Source organism: Silene latifolia, chromosome 2 (genome assembly GCF_048544455.1).
Source record: "Silene latifolia isolate original U9 population chromosome 2, ASM4854445v1, whole genome shotgun sequence".
NCBI classification, from domain to species: Eukaryota; Viridiplantae; Streptophyta; class Magnoliopsida; order Caryophyllales; family Caryophyllaceae; genus Silene; species Silene latifolia.
In genome coordinates, this window is record NC_133527.1 from 181,261,328 (window position 1) to 181,274,040 (window position 12,713).

The following is a 12,713-nucleotide window of genomic DNA, read 5'->3' on the forward strand; positions in this document are numbered from 1 at the left end:
TAGGAACATATAGGCAATGTTATGAAAGAATCATATTAAAAGAATTTATCATCAAGTTGTATGCATATCGTCTGAGTTCAACGTAAGACTAGCTAGAAGTTATAACATAATAGATTTTACAATCACTTGGAAAAATCGTTTCATAAATCATGAAATTTGGGGCGAGAATCGATATTGGCCTCTAAAATAGTTTTGTGATTTTCAATTCTATATGTGGGACATGAAAAATATTAATTGGGAAAATTTCTTCGTTGATCGGTGATAATAGAATTTAACTCTGAGTTCAAGGAAGTAAAATATACTCATTGATTTTATGAGCCCAATAAAATAACCGACGTGAATATACTCTTTTCCTTATCGAAACTAAAAATCATCTCCGCAACGGGCTTATAGAAATAGTGGATCGATCATCTTCCTCTTTTATCCGTTCTTCCTCCAATGATGTGTATGTTCATCTTCATTTTCACCAAATTCATGTTAAAAGCGAGTCTTTGCCTTGTGATTTGCCAAACCTATTACACAAATGAGTTGGAAACCCAAAGCATAGATGGAAAAAAATCAATTACATAATCTGAATCTGGGCTTCACAATTCCGTACAAAAATCGATCACTTAGAATAAAATAATACTCCTACAAACAAATTACCTACCAAACAATAGGGGGAAAAAATCTACAGAATCTGAGCTTACATTTACATCCTACAGGTGAAATAAAAATACAGGATGAATAAAAAAGTTTAATTCTTGGATACCCAATCAATGAAACCGAAAACTGAGAAAAATGGAATTGAAAGATAGAAAAAAAAAAGGGACAATAACATATATGAGTATTAATTACTAAGATATAGAGGGCAATACCAAAGTATTTGCAGTAGTGAAGATTGCAGAAATTGTTGGAATATTTACTAAATTGGATTTTAGCAGAACCATTACCAAATTGCTTTGTCAAAAAGTTGTTGTTCTTCTTCAATATCTCCCACCCCAATATGATCCAGCTACTGTTGCCATGGTGATTGAGGAATGAACAAAAGGCATTTAAGAGCTTGGAGTAAAAGTAAGAGCTATAATGGCTATTAGTTGAAGAGGTAAGGGAAAAGAAAAAGAGGGATTAAAAGAGGGGTAAAAGAAAAAGATGGATTAACAGAGAAACAAAGGATCAAAAGAGGTGTAAAATATTTGTTCACCTTCTTATCAGGTAGCCGGTCAACCTATTTTAATATAAGCGAATGGTTGTAATGGTTGGTTTTATTGTTGGTTAAAATAAAGTTGAGAGTATTTTGAGAAACACCCCAATAGTTCGGAGTATTCTCGTTAAATAACCCATTAATTAATCATCTGAGAACAATTTACATATTTCTATAATAAACAAAATAAAAATCTTATAAAACATCGTGAAGAAGTGTTACATTGATGATAAATGGTCTAAAAATTGTCTAAAATCAATGGAAAACTTTATTATTTTTATATTATTATAAAAGACATAAAGTTGAAAAATTAATTTTTAAATTTGATTAATTTGATTTTAAAATGATCATTTGGTGAAAAATTTATATTTCTCGTAAACTTCGAATTTTGATTCTGTGGTGACTTTTATACTTATTGGATTTCGCTAGCTTGAACGCATTAAGTTGTTTCTTATACCATACTCGTGTAATCGTGTTGTATGGGATCATATACGGAGTAATAACTATTACTCACTCCCATCCAAATTAAAGGTTGCATTCACTTTTTGCTAATCAAAGTTCAAAATTTGACCGTATAAATATTGCTAAAAATATGAACTTTAAAAGACGAAACTTAAAAATATATAGATTCCTTATGAAAAAATATTTTATAAAATTTAAAAAAAAAGTCATGGAATTACAATAGTTATGGGGTGTCATTGGAAGTCTAATATCTTTTCACGTCCGTACCACATAAATAAACCTTATCTATTTGTAAATTATAACATATCGGATACGTTTTCGCAACATTAGAAGACTATTGTTTAAATTTGGACATTTTTGTATTGGAAAACTATCTAGACATTCTTGTATTCGAAAACTACCACTTTAGAAACTATTAGTTTGCTTCATATCAATTGAATTCTTCACGGTCTTTTATGTACCACTTATTAAAAATTTAAAATAGATAGTAACTGAAATCAAATCATTCTTCTCCAATTCTTCCTCTATCTTCCCTTGTCCTTTGGATAAGAAGACTCAAAACTTCCTTCTTCACTAATCCTTTATAATGTACATCATATACTCGCCAAACATAGACATGTAAAAATCAAAACAAATATATATATTTTGTTAGTAGCAAATAAAATGTACTCCTTCCGTCTCAATTATTCGTTTACCTCTGGTTACAATATTACAAAAAATAAAAAAAGGTAAATAAATGATTGTGACGGAGCAAATATTAATGTACAAATTCTTAAAACACCTATGAGCTAGGTCGGTAGTAAGAACTAAGAGAAAATAATGACCTTGCGACATTAGATAGAAAAGTATCATCGTAAAAACACTTATCAAACAATGTATCATCGAAAAGTATATAGAAATAAAGACCTTCATCTTCACACTAAAGCAAAAAATTTATAAACCCTCATAAAATTAAATAATAATAATAATAATAATAATAATAATAATAATAAGTTAAAACAACTCACCGCGTTTTCATCTTATTTGATCGAGTCTTTTTCATTTTACTCCATGTGCCATAAATGTTTACATATCTTACTCCTACCATGTAATTTGAATATCTTGGATGTCCATGAAAGACTTTGGTGAAATATTATGGGTGTTATGCATTGAAATGGTGGCATTTGTTATGAAACATAATTTGATATGTATTATGTTGATCGATTTGGCGAGATTTTAGACGAAAATAATTACTCCATATCATAACAAATAACAACGGGTAATCGAGATAATTTATCATATATAAAGATTTGATCCATTATGGTGAAGTATATTGTACGCTATCTAATCATAAATTCATAATCATATAAGGTAAGATAATTATATAAGGTAAATTATAAAATATCACGATACAGTTATGGTGAAGTATATTGTGCGAAATCTTTGAACGGAATTTTAAGATGAATTTTAACTGACTATAAAACTATCATGATATATTAGGAGTATATATTTTGAACGAATTCTTTTGACTATGCACAATTTAAATTATTGTGATTGACGCAAAATTAGGTAAATAAAAATATTTCCTAAAATGTATTATTGTTACTCCAAAAACAACATAAAAATATTTTATATAATTGCCTCTACTTTTATTTTATTTTTTTAATTTACATCTTAGAAATCCATAAGTGACACGTGGCGTATAAATAAGTGTTGACACGTGGCGATCAAAGAAGCTGATGGTTTCATCTTTAATACTCCCTCCAATTCTATGTATTCTTCCCCTTGTTTGTGGGCACGGGAATTAAGGAGAAGAATAAAATAAGAGTAAAAAGTTGGGTGGGGTTTGGTAGTAGGAGAGAGGGATGAATAATTATGAGTTAAATAAGAAATGGTGGGGCCAAAACATTAAGGAAAGTAATAAAATATGAGTAAAAGAGTTGGGTGGAGTTTGGTGATAAGAGAGAGAAATGAATAAAATAAGAGTAAAAGTTTCCAAAAAAAGAAAGGAGAAGAAAACCTGAATAATCCGTTTTAGGAAATAAGGAAGAATATATAGAATAAGAGGGAGTATAATACTAGTATTGGTGTCCGACTTCGTCCGGGCTATCTCTACCTATCATTAAAGTTTTTTTTCATTAAATAAAATTACTTAGAGTTGCATAACCCATAAATTTATCATTAATATATTTTTCTATGACATATTCTAAAATTACGATGAAATAAATTTTGAGACAAATTCACTACTCTCTCTATTAATATTTTACTCTTATTAATGAAACAATAGTAATTAAATTTCACTACTTGCCCGGAATCATTGTTACTTTCACTACTTCCGCCGTAATTATTGTTACTGTCACTATTGCCGCATTAATATCAGTAAGGATCCTCTATCCCATTTAGTGTCCCATTCTGTATCCCACTTCATACATATTCTGTTACTTTCACTATTGTCGCATTAATATTGATTATTTCACTACTTCCGTTGTTGTTTCTACCACTTTCACTAATCTCGTTGATAATATTGTTACCCTTATTATTCAAATGAGTGATTACTATCATATAACTATATTCAATGTTACTACAATTCTTTTCATTACTGACGAAATTACTTTTACTACTTAGGAATGCAATTTTAAGAGGATTATATATTTATATAAAAGTATTACACATATGAATTAAATCAAATCGAAAGAATTACGCAATACTATATATTATGGAATCTAACTTGATTTATTTATAACCTAGTTATATTATATTTTTGTATGTTAAATAATTAACATCTTTATACATCTAATAAACTATAAATTAAAGTTTAATAAAATTGCATAGATTTTAAATTTAATATATAATTTTATGATGATAATAATTAATACCATAAGTGTGCATGTTTATACTAATTAATTATTTTATTTTAAGAAAATTGACCATCTTTTAGTCTTCTATAAATATTTAGGAAAATTACCAAGCATCTTCCTTCTTTTAGTCTCATTAAAATTGACCATCTTAATTAATTATTTTATTTTAAGAAAATTGACCGTCTTAATTAATTATTTTGTTTTAAGGAAATTCACCATGTTTTAGTCTCTTACAAATGTTTAGAAAAAATATCAAACTTCTATATAGTTTAATTTTAATCCAAACTATATAATATTTGCATTGAGATCCCTTAATCGGGTCCATCACACGGTGCTAGTGATTTAAAACTATACAGTATAATTAATTTGTATAATTTTCTTTAATTACATTGAAGTCCCTTGATTTCTGGATTTAATATATAGTACTAGGTTTGGTGCCCGGCTTCGCCCGGGCTACCTCTATTTACCGTTAAATTTGATTTTCAATGAAATAAACTATGTTGGAGTTGTCTAACTCACACGTTTACTATTTGTAATATAATTTTCTACAGCATATCTTGTAATTATGATGAAATGTAAAATTTATTTTCAAATTATGAGACTTGTTCACTACCCCGCTTTTAATATTATTACTTTCACGACATTCTTTCTTAATATCATTACGCTCACTACTCCCGTGGTTACTATTGTTTCTTTTACTAATTCCTCTATTTTTTTCTGTTAAAGTCATTATTCCCGTTAATTTTATCCGGTCTATATTTAAATAAATAAAATATTTCCTTGAGTCAATTGGTTATTTAATTGTTCATACTTTTTCTCATTGTTACCACTATTACTTTCACTACTCCCACTATCATTATTATAACTGTCACTACTCCCACGTTAATACCGTTAATTTATTAATCTCGTTGCTGCTACTATTACTTTTACTACATTTAATTTAATGTATAATTCTATGATGATACTAATTAATTCCATAGGTGGGGCATGTTAATTTTAAGGAAAATTACTATATTCTTGTGTTTTCTAAATTTAATTACTTTAATTTAATGTAGTTTCCATAAATATTCTTCATCAAGGCATCTTTATATTATACTTTTAACCAAAATTATATAATATTTATATTGAGGTCCCTTAATCAGGTTCATCACACGGTGCTATCGATTTAAAACTATATAGTATAATTAATTTGTATAGATTTCTTTAATTACATTGAAGTCCCTTGGTTTCTGGAATTAATATATAGTATTGATTGATTGATTGATTGATATAATATATGATATGATGATAAGGAAATAAGTTGTACTTCCTATTATCTCATTCGTATGGATTAGCAATTTAGCATACTTACGTTGAGTCAGCAGACAGCAGTCTCCACACTGTACATTTCGACCAAGGTTGAAACTAGATTCATCACTTTACACAGATTATCAAATTTACCACGTGAATATACAATCCATCTTCTCAAAATAGGAGGACCCATGTTAAGTTATGATCATGACATTCTACATTCATTAGATTCATAGACCACATACACAGTATGACGCATTATATATCGTGATAGGATCATGCATGGAAGCTTCTCCTCTGTGTTCTCATTACTGCTCAGTGCTCACCTCAGAATATCTGAAACTGTAACACAAAAACGTTATAAATATGCATGACATAATAACAATCTAGAACCCTATTATTTTAATTCAATTGGCCGTTTCATTGGACCCGTATTTAGATGATGGGGCATATTACGTATGGCTGGCGCCATTGCAATTATTATTAAATTCATTAGAGTACATAATCCCATAACTTGTTCGGTAAAATTATAAGAGATGTTGCTCTTGATTAAGATTTAAATCCCGTCAATATTATATTTATCTTTATGTTTTTCTTTACGTTGACAAAATTGAAATAAAAGTTTAACGTTTTTATTTTTCAATGACATACTAATTGTTATACTTTTCGTATAAGTCTTCCTTAAGACGGGTCTTTTCGGTCTAAAATTAAAAAGAAAAAATATAACTATTTTATAATAATATATGACCATTTTTTTTAAAAAAAATTATCAGGTAAAATAATTTTCTAACCAAACGTGAACACTTTTGCCTATAAATTTAGTTTAAGATTTTGTCAATAAATAATTATTTTTCATCACAAATTGGCAACAATTTTACCATCTTAATTTTAGACAATAAAAAACGTTTAAAACGAGAATTTACCTTATATGAGATTATGAGTGGGGAACAAAGTAATAAACCCCACGGCTGCTGGTCAAGGCCACCATGGCCTACAAAAAGTTAACAACACACAACACGCCAAAATTGTCCCCATTCTAATAATAAGTTGTAATATAATAATATTATTATTACAATCATGAATTTAGGATTAAAATTAAAATAGAGTATTATAAACGTATGTCAAGCATTATGAAATTGACCAAATAAACCGCAATTATCCAAAAGTCTTAAAGAAGAGAACACCCTTCACACTACTACTACTATAAATTACACGATTTACAGCTTACAAATTTTAGTCAGACTTCAAACACCATACTATCATTTCACATTATATTTCCCAAGTTTATTTGTTAGTTAAAAACTTCAAAAGAAAAATGGTGGCATACACTAATAATTCTACTACTTCACAAGAAATGAAACACCAATATGACCTCAACTCATTACAAAAATCCTCAAGAATTATTAAAAAACCGACAACGTTGGCGGCCGCACAAAACCCGCCCAAGGTTTACAAGGTGCAACCAATTCATTTCCGTGAGCTTGTTCAGAAGCTTACTGGTGCACAGCCTGGTGAGCTACCACGACCTGAGCCTGTAGCAAGGCGGAGTGCATTGTACAAGGTTGCGCCACCACCTCTTCCGATTCATCCCCACCATCTTCAGTTGTGTAATCAGAGTCAAACCAATGTAGTAGAGAAGCAAGTATCGTGTAAGGTTGAACAAGCGTTGACTTCTTCACCCGTTGACCAAAAGGTTTTTGATAAAAAGGATGGATGGGAAGGGATGACTGAACTTACCTTGTCTCCTAATTTTCAGGCTTGGTTTAACTTTGCTATGTTGAGTCCAGGAACCGCTCCCGTCTCTCATTAGCGTAAGTCAAAGGCTGCGTATATCTGACCCTCTCAGGCTCTAGGCCATGCCGTTTGTCGGACCACTTGATACCCCGGAGGTCATCGTTGTATTGCTATACTTAATCAAATTAAACCTCTTTGTTTTTAAAATCCCTGATTGTTCATTCCATTGATCTACTTACTTTACATCTTAGGCGAGTTGTATACGAGTAATATATAAATGCAATTCAGTTCAATTAAACTCGAAATTAGAAACCAAGAACATGTTTTATATTTTGCTGCAAAACATGACTATTGCCTACAGTATCAATCACTTGTACTCCGACGAAAAATTGGTGAACTAACCTGATCAACTGTGATTCTTGAGCTTAAAAGCAAAGTTAAAGTAGCAAATCATTTTGCTTTTTTGTATCATAAACAAGAGCCAAATCATCCCTCTTTAACCAAACAAAAAACTTGGTCAACTAACTTACTAACTATATATGACGTTACTCTGTATTACAAAACGGGATTGTCCGCCTATCCCAAATAGGGCTGGGCACCTGTCCAAAATTTGACCGGAACCAAAATCGTCAAAAATCCCGGACCGGATTATAAAAATTTCGAACCGCGACCGGACCTTAAAAATTTCTAAGACCGGAATTAATTTTACATACCGTTTTCAAATTCCGGTTTTTGGGATTAAGGCTCTGATGTTGTTGTTGTTATTGTACCGTTTTCAAATTCCGGTCCATAAATCCGGCCTTCAATGTATTTTTAATTAATATTTAAGGGAAAAAAATAAAATAAAAATACTTCCGTTCTTTCCGGTCCGGACCGGACCGAAAAATTCCGGTCCAAGACCAGAATCTTAAAACATGGTGGACCGGGGACCAGACCGGAATTTCACCGCCAGTGCTTCTCGTCGGTCAGCAGCATCTATCGTTTCCTTTTCACTTAATCAGCCGCAATTTGAAAAAAAAAAAAATGTGTACAGAAATAACAGAATCCACCATATATGGTGGCAGGGAGTGTGGTGGTGGTGGTGGTGGTGTTTATAGTTAGAACTAAAATTTCGACATGAGAAAAGAGACTCTCAAAACTCGAATTGAAAAGGAGTGATTTCATTTATGTACAGATAAACTGTGCAAGTATGTACACACAAAAGTTGGCAAGACCTTTCTATCTACAACCCTATCTATTTTATTTACATTGGACAACCTGAAAGCGAGGAAAACCTTTGTTACGGCCTGAAAGCGCCAAAGTTGCCTGAAATCTGTTCAATCCGAGACCATAGTGAGCTTCCAAGGGAGAGCAAGCTCGGTCTATCATCCATTTCACCGGCAGTGCTTTTGTCGGTCAGCCATGAAGATTGTCCGCCAACTTTGCCAAGCAATTTATCATGATGTACCTCAACATTCCCATCAATAACTTCCTTGACAGCATCTACTGTTTCTCGGCTTATCTTGCGCCCTGATGCATCTGTGACATAAAATGTCCCAACAGCTTGTTCACCTCTGGTTCTCATCTCAGCCCTCATTATCGACAGCCCATACTCTCGGAACACTCTTGTTACATCTGACAGCAGCCCCAATCTATCTTGTGCTTTTATATCTAATCTCAAACCCTGCAAATAATTCAAACAGACGCATCAAATCCACATTCTGCAGATTTAGTTTCAAACAAAAACTTATTTTATGCTGATAGACGCGAATATGATGGTAATGAAATTTAACTGTACTGGTATCGTCCGATCATATTCCATCAGTCAATACTCGAGAAAGGGAAAGTTAATTCAGCAATACCTGTGTGGCTCTCCTTTCTACTGCAGCAATTATACACTGTGTAACCTTCTGCCTCTCTATTTCTGTGTCTAACATACACCCGTCTTTTCGCCGTACATAATACTCCTGGACAACATAGATGCAGTGGTTAGTCAACATATTACTGCTAGCATTCATATAAATTTACGGTTAACGAGCAGAATATTACCTGAGTTGCAATAGAACAGTTGCACGAAATGGCGGCATGGAAAACCGTATACTGCATATCAGTGAGGGCACATACTGTATCAAACAGTAATTTGGGACGATCTCTACACCGTATATTAATTACTGAATATCCCTTCTCCTTCTCTATTGATACATGAGTACACCCACAGGTCATTCCAAGATTCGCCTTCTTGTTAATAGGGTTCCAACCAACACTACCGCCACAACTTCCACATGTCTTGTAATCCTCATCAGCCACCATGAGCTGGTGGAGCCGCCTCTCGGTGTGAGTCTGAGTAACAGCTGGAGCAGTTAATCTCACAGTCTGCTTCTCACCATTCTTATTGTGGGCCCCCACCACTATCTGTAGCTGCTCTTGAATGTGGGAAAGGCGGTTCTGGTCTGTGATCGGTCTGCCTACATCCTCATCTACATAGAATATGACAGCACCTCGATGTTTGTGGGTCCAAGCTACTGCAGAGCTGACGTGGCAACCTAGCTCTGTCAGCACAGCTGATACTTCAGATAGTATGCCTGGCTGATCCGTCACCGTCATCTCTAAGGCTGTATGTTTCATTCCCAATTGTTGTGGTCTCATTTCTATCCCTTTGAGATTCTGTTTCTTGTCAGAGTTTCTCCTTGTGCATATGGCCTACAATTTTCATCCATTATCAAAGGTCACTTTTCAGCTCTAACTAATACCGTTACCTTAATGCGCTATAGAACAAGAGACGAGATACTATATAAGACAGATATCTAAGACGGACTGCTAACCTGTTGAATGTAGTCAATGAGAAAATCATCAGTGATCTTCTGGCCAAATTGGTCCGTCACGTGGAAAACTGAAAACCACACAACCGAAACAAACCCACATGAATCAAGCACACAAGAAAACACCCAATTGCCAATATTTCAATATGGGTACCAATCTAACATAAATGAGAGCTACCAACTAGCTAATACATACAAATGTTGTTAGGTTGGTTGCGTCACTAAATTGAAATAATGTTTTAGTAGGACGGATGATGTGAAATGAAATAGTAATGCAATAATACTGACCGTCCATGAACCAACCGCCATCCGAACAAATGTATGATTTGGAGATGACAAGATCAAGATCAGTCAAAATCTGGACAACTTCTAGTAGAATCCCATGCTTGTTTGCGCTATCAACCTGTGTTTTAGATTACCAGTTAACCAACTATTTTCAGTAATTCTAATACAACTTATTTGTCAATGAAAAGACTATCCCACGTGAAAAGATATTCCGTTTCTTCTTTAACGTCCCATATTATTTTTACATAAATGTCGTTATCTTTTCGCATCCAAAAGGTTGAAATAGTAGTGATTCGAGTGGAGATCATCTATTATCCCGTAAAGTTGATTTATTTTATGATTGTGTCATTGTTACATAAGAATAAGATTTGATCGAGAGATTTCAGATAGTTTGTGGGACAAACGGAAAGAGGATTTTTCGTTAGGGGGCGAAAAACTAAGGATAAGGTATACTAAGAAAAAAACCCGAAATGATTCCATTTTTCAGGGTTAGAACATTAGTAATCCAAAATACTCAAAGCAAAATGCGATATCTAAATACGAGAGCTTAAAGTAAGTCCTTGGCAATATTGCCTCTGTTCCATTGAATTTTGAAAAACGTAAACAATTCAGTGGAACAGAGGACATGTTACTTTTTTTAGTGAAAGCGAGTTACAAAGACAGTTTTGCGACTGTAGATGACTTTTTAAAACAACTCGATAACCTTACATGAGAGCTAAGTTGTTTATAACATTGCAATTCATGGTCCTTATTGAGTGACAAGGAATCCATGAACAACCAATTAATTAAGAGATGAAATTCTCACGAACTAATGTAGGTCATGACTAGGATAATATTTGTAACCTAAAAGCAATCGTGCTGTGTTGCTGCCCACCAAACTAAGAAAGTGCTTATGTAGCTTTCCATTATCAAAACAATTAAACATTTAAGAACCCATTGAAACTAAATAAAATAAATCAAGCTAACGTGGTATTAATTCGATAGGTTGACACTTATAAAACAGGGGGCTAGTAGGAGCGGTCGTTTCCTTAAGCCCCGATTAATTTACATTTGTTTGTTTCAATTTAATTTTAGTTTTCTAATAACTTTTGATACTCGTACTCATACCTTTTTTGGTACGTCCTAAACTTCACTTAGTTTTAATTCCTAACTTCAAATACTGGTTTTACGACAGTGGTGGAGCAATAAAATTTTTCCTACGTAAATTTTAATCCTGGCTCTATCACTATTTACAAGTGTCAAGCGAAATTCCAACCATTTGATAAAAGAGAAACATGGAATCTACAAATCAATGTCCTCCCACCACCAAAATGCAAATTTAATAATGAGCAATAAGTAAACCTAAAAACATTAACTTAAAAAAGAAGAAGAAGATAGTTGTAGTCAAATGTCTAACCTTAATTAGGGTGCAATCTTTGCAAGTATCATTGTCAATACAAACCCTGCATCATCAATCCCAAAAAACAGAGCAATTAGAATCAACACACAAAAAGATTGTAATTCGGAGCGAACAATTAACTCATTAAATCATTACTCTTTCCATCTCATTCAATTGACGTAAACAAATGATTGACACGAAGCGAACAATAACAAAATGAAAAAAATAAAAATAAAACCTTGGAGGGTTAATTTGCTCGATTAAAAACTCAAAATTGGGATCAACATAAGGTGTATAATAACAAAACCCTTCCATTGCCACCTCCTTTTCCTTTTTTTTTCTATTAATTAAAACAACCCATTAAAGAAAATTCATAAAGCTATAATGGGTCGAAGAGAAATTGCAATAATGATTGAAAATGAAGAATTTATGTGCAAGAAATTGAAAGTGTGACGTATTTTTTGTTATAATTATTTTTGTGTATTTATTTTGTAGAACTTTTAATCTACAAAGGAGGATATATTGGGAGGTGAGAAAACGAAAGATAGTTGGAAAAGTGAGGGAGGTTCTGTTATATGGGGAGAAGAGAAAGAGAGATTCACAAAAGAGAAACAGAAAGAAAAGAGAGAAGGATGTGTGTGTGTTTTTGTTGAAGGAACAGATGTGGTTGTTTGTGTAATTGTATGGAGGATGACAGATATTATACCGAAAGATATGGAGAGTCCACTCAATTTGTATATTAACAT

The 12,713-nt window shown here is 32.6% G+C and overlaps 1 protein-coding gene and 1 long non-coding RNA gene across 4 annotated transcripts; both read right to left on the reverse strand.

Moving 5' to 3' along the window:
• Positions 1-243: 243 nt before the first annotated feature.
• Positions 244-1,185, reverse strand: LOC141631443 (uncharacterized). Of its 3 annotated transcripts, XR_012537636.1 has the most exons (3): positions 858-1,185; positions 650-698; positions 244-512 (listed from the first exon to the last, which is right to left on the reverse strand). It is a non-coding gene; the product is annotated as an uncharacterized LOC141631443 (long non-coding RNA). The 3 variants fall into 3 exon arrangements; XR_012537634.1 differs by lacking the exon at positions 650-698 and having other exon boundaries at positions 858-1,177; XR_012537635.1 differs by having other exon boundaries at positions 650-1,177.
• A 7,460-nt stretch (positions 1,186-8,645) lies between these two features.
• Positions 8,646-12,713, reverse strand: LOC141643574 (ACT domain-containing protein ACR1-like). The gene is made up of 7 exons (XM_074452775.1): positions 12,206-12,713; positions 11,986-12,031; positions 10,593-10,707; positions 10,308-10,375; positions 9,535-10,185; positions 9,348-9,452; positions 8,646-9,169 (listed from the first exon to the last, which is right to left on the reverse strand). The coding sequence occupies exons 1-7, from the start codon at positions 12,280-12,282 to the stop codon at positions 8,786-8,788; spliced, it is 1,446 nt and encodes a 481-aa protein (XP_074308876.1). The 5' UTR covers positions 12,283-12,713; the 3' UTR covers positions 8,646-8,785.

Coding starts and splice junctions, on each gene's coding strand:
- LOC141643574 (XM_074452775.1), bottom strand. CDS start 12,282: ATGGAAGGGTTTTGTTATTATACACCTTATGTTGATCCCAATTTTGAG. Junction 10,708..11,985: donor AAGATTGCACCCTAATTAAG/GTTAGACATTTG, acceptor TCTAAAACACAG/GTTGATAGCGCAAACAAGCA. Junction 10,376..10,592: donor TGGCGGTTGGTTCATGGACG/GTCAGTATTATT, acceptor TGTGGTTTTCAG/TTTTCCACGTGACGGACCAA.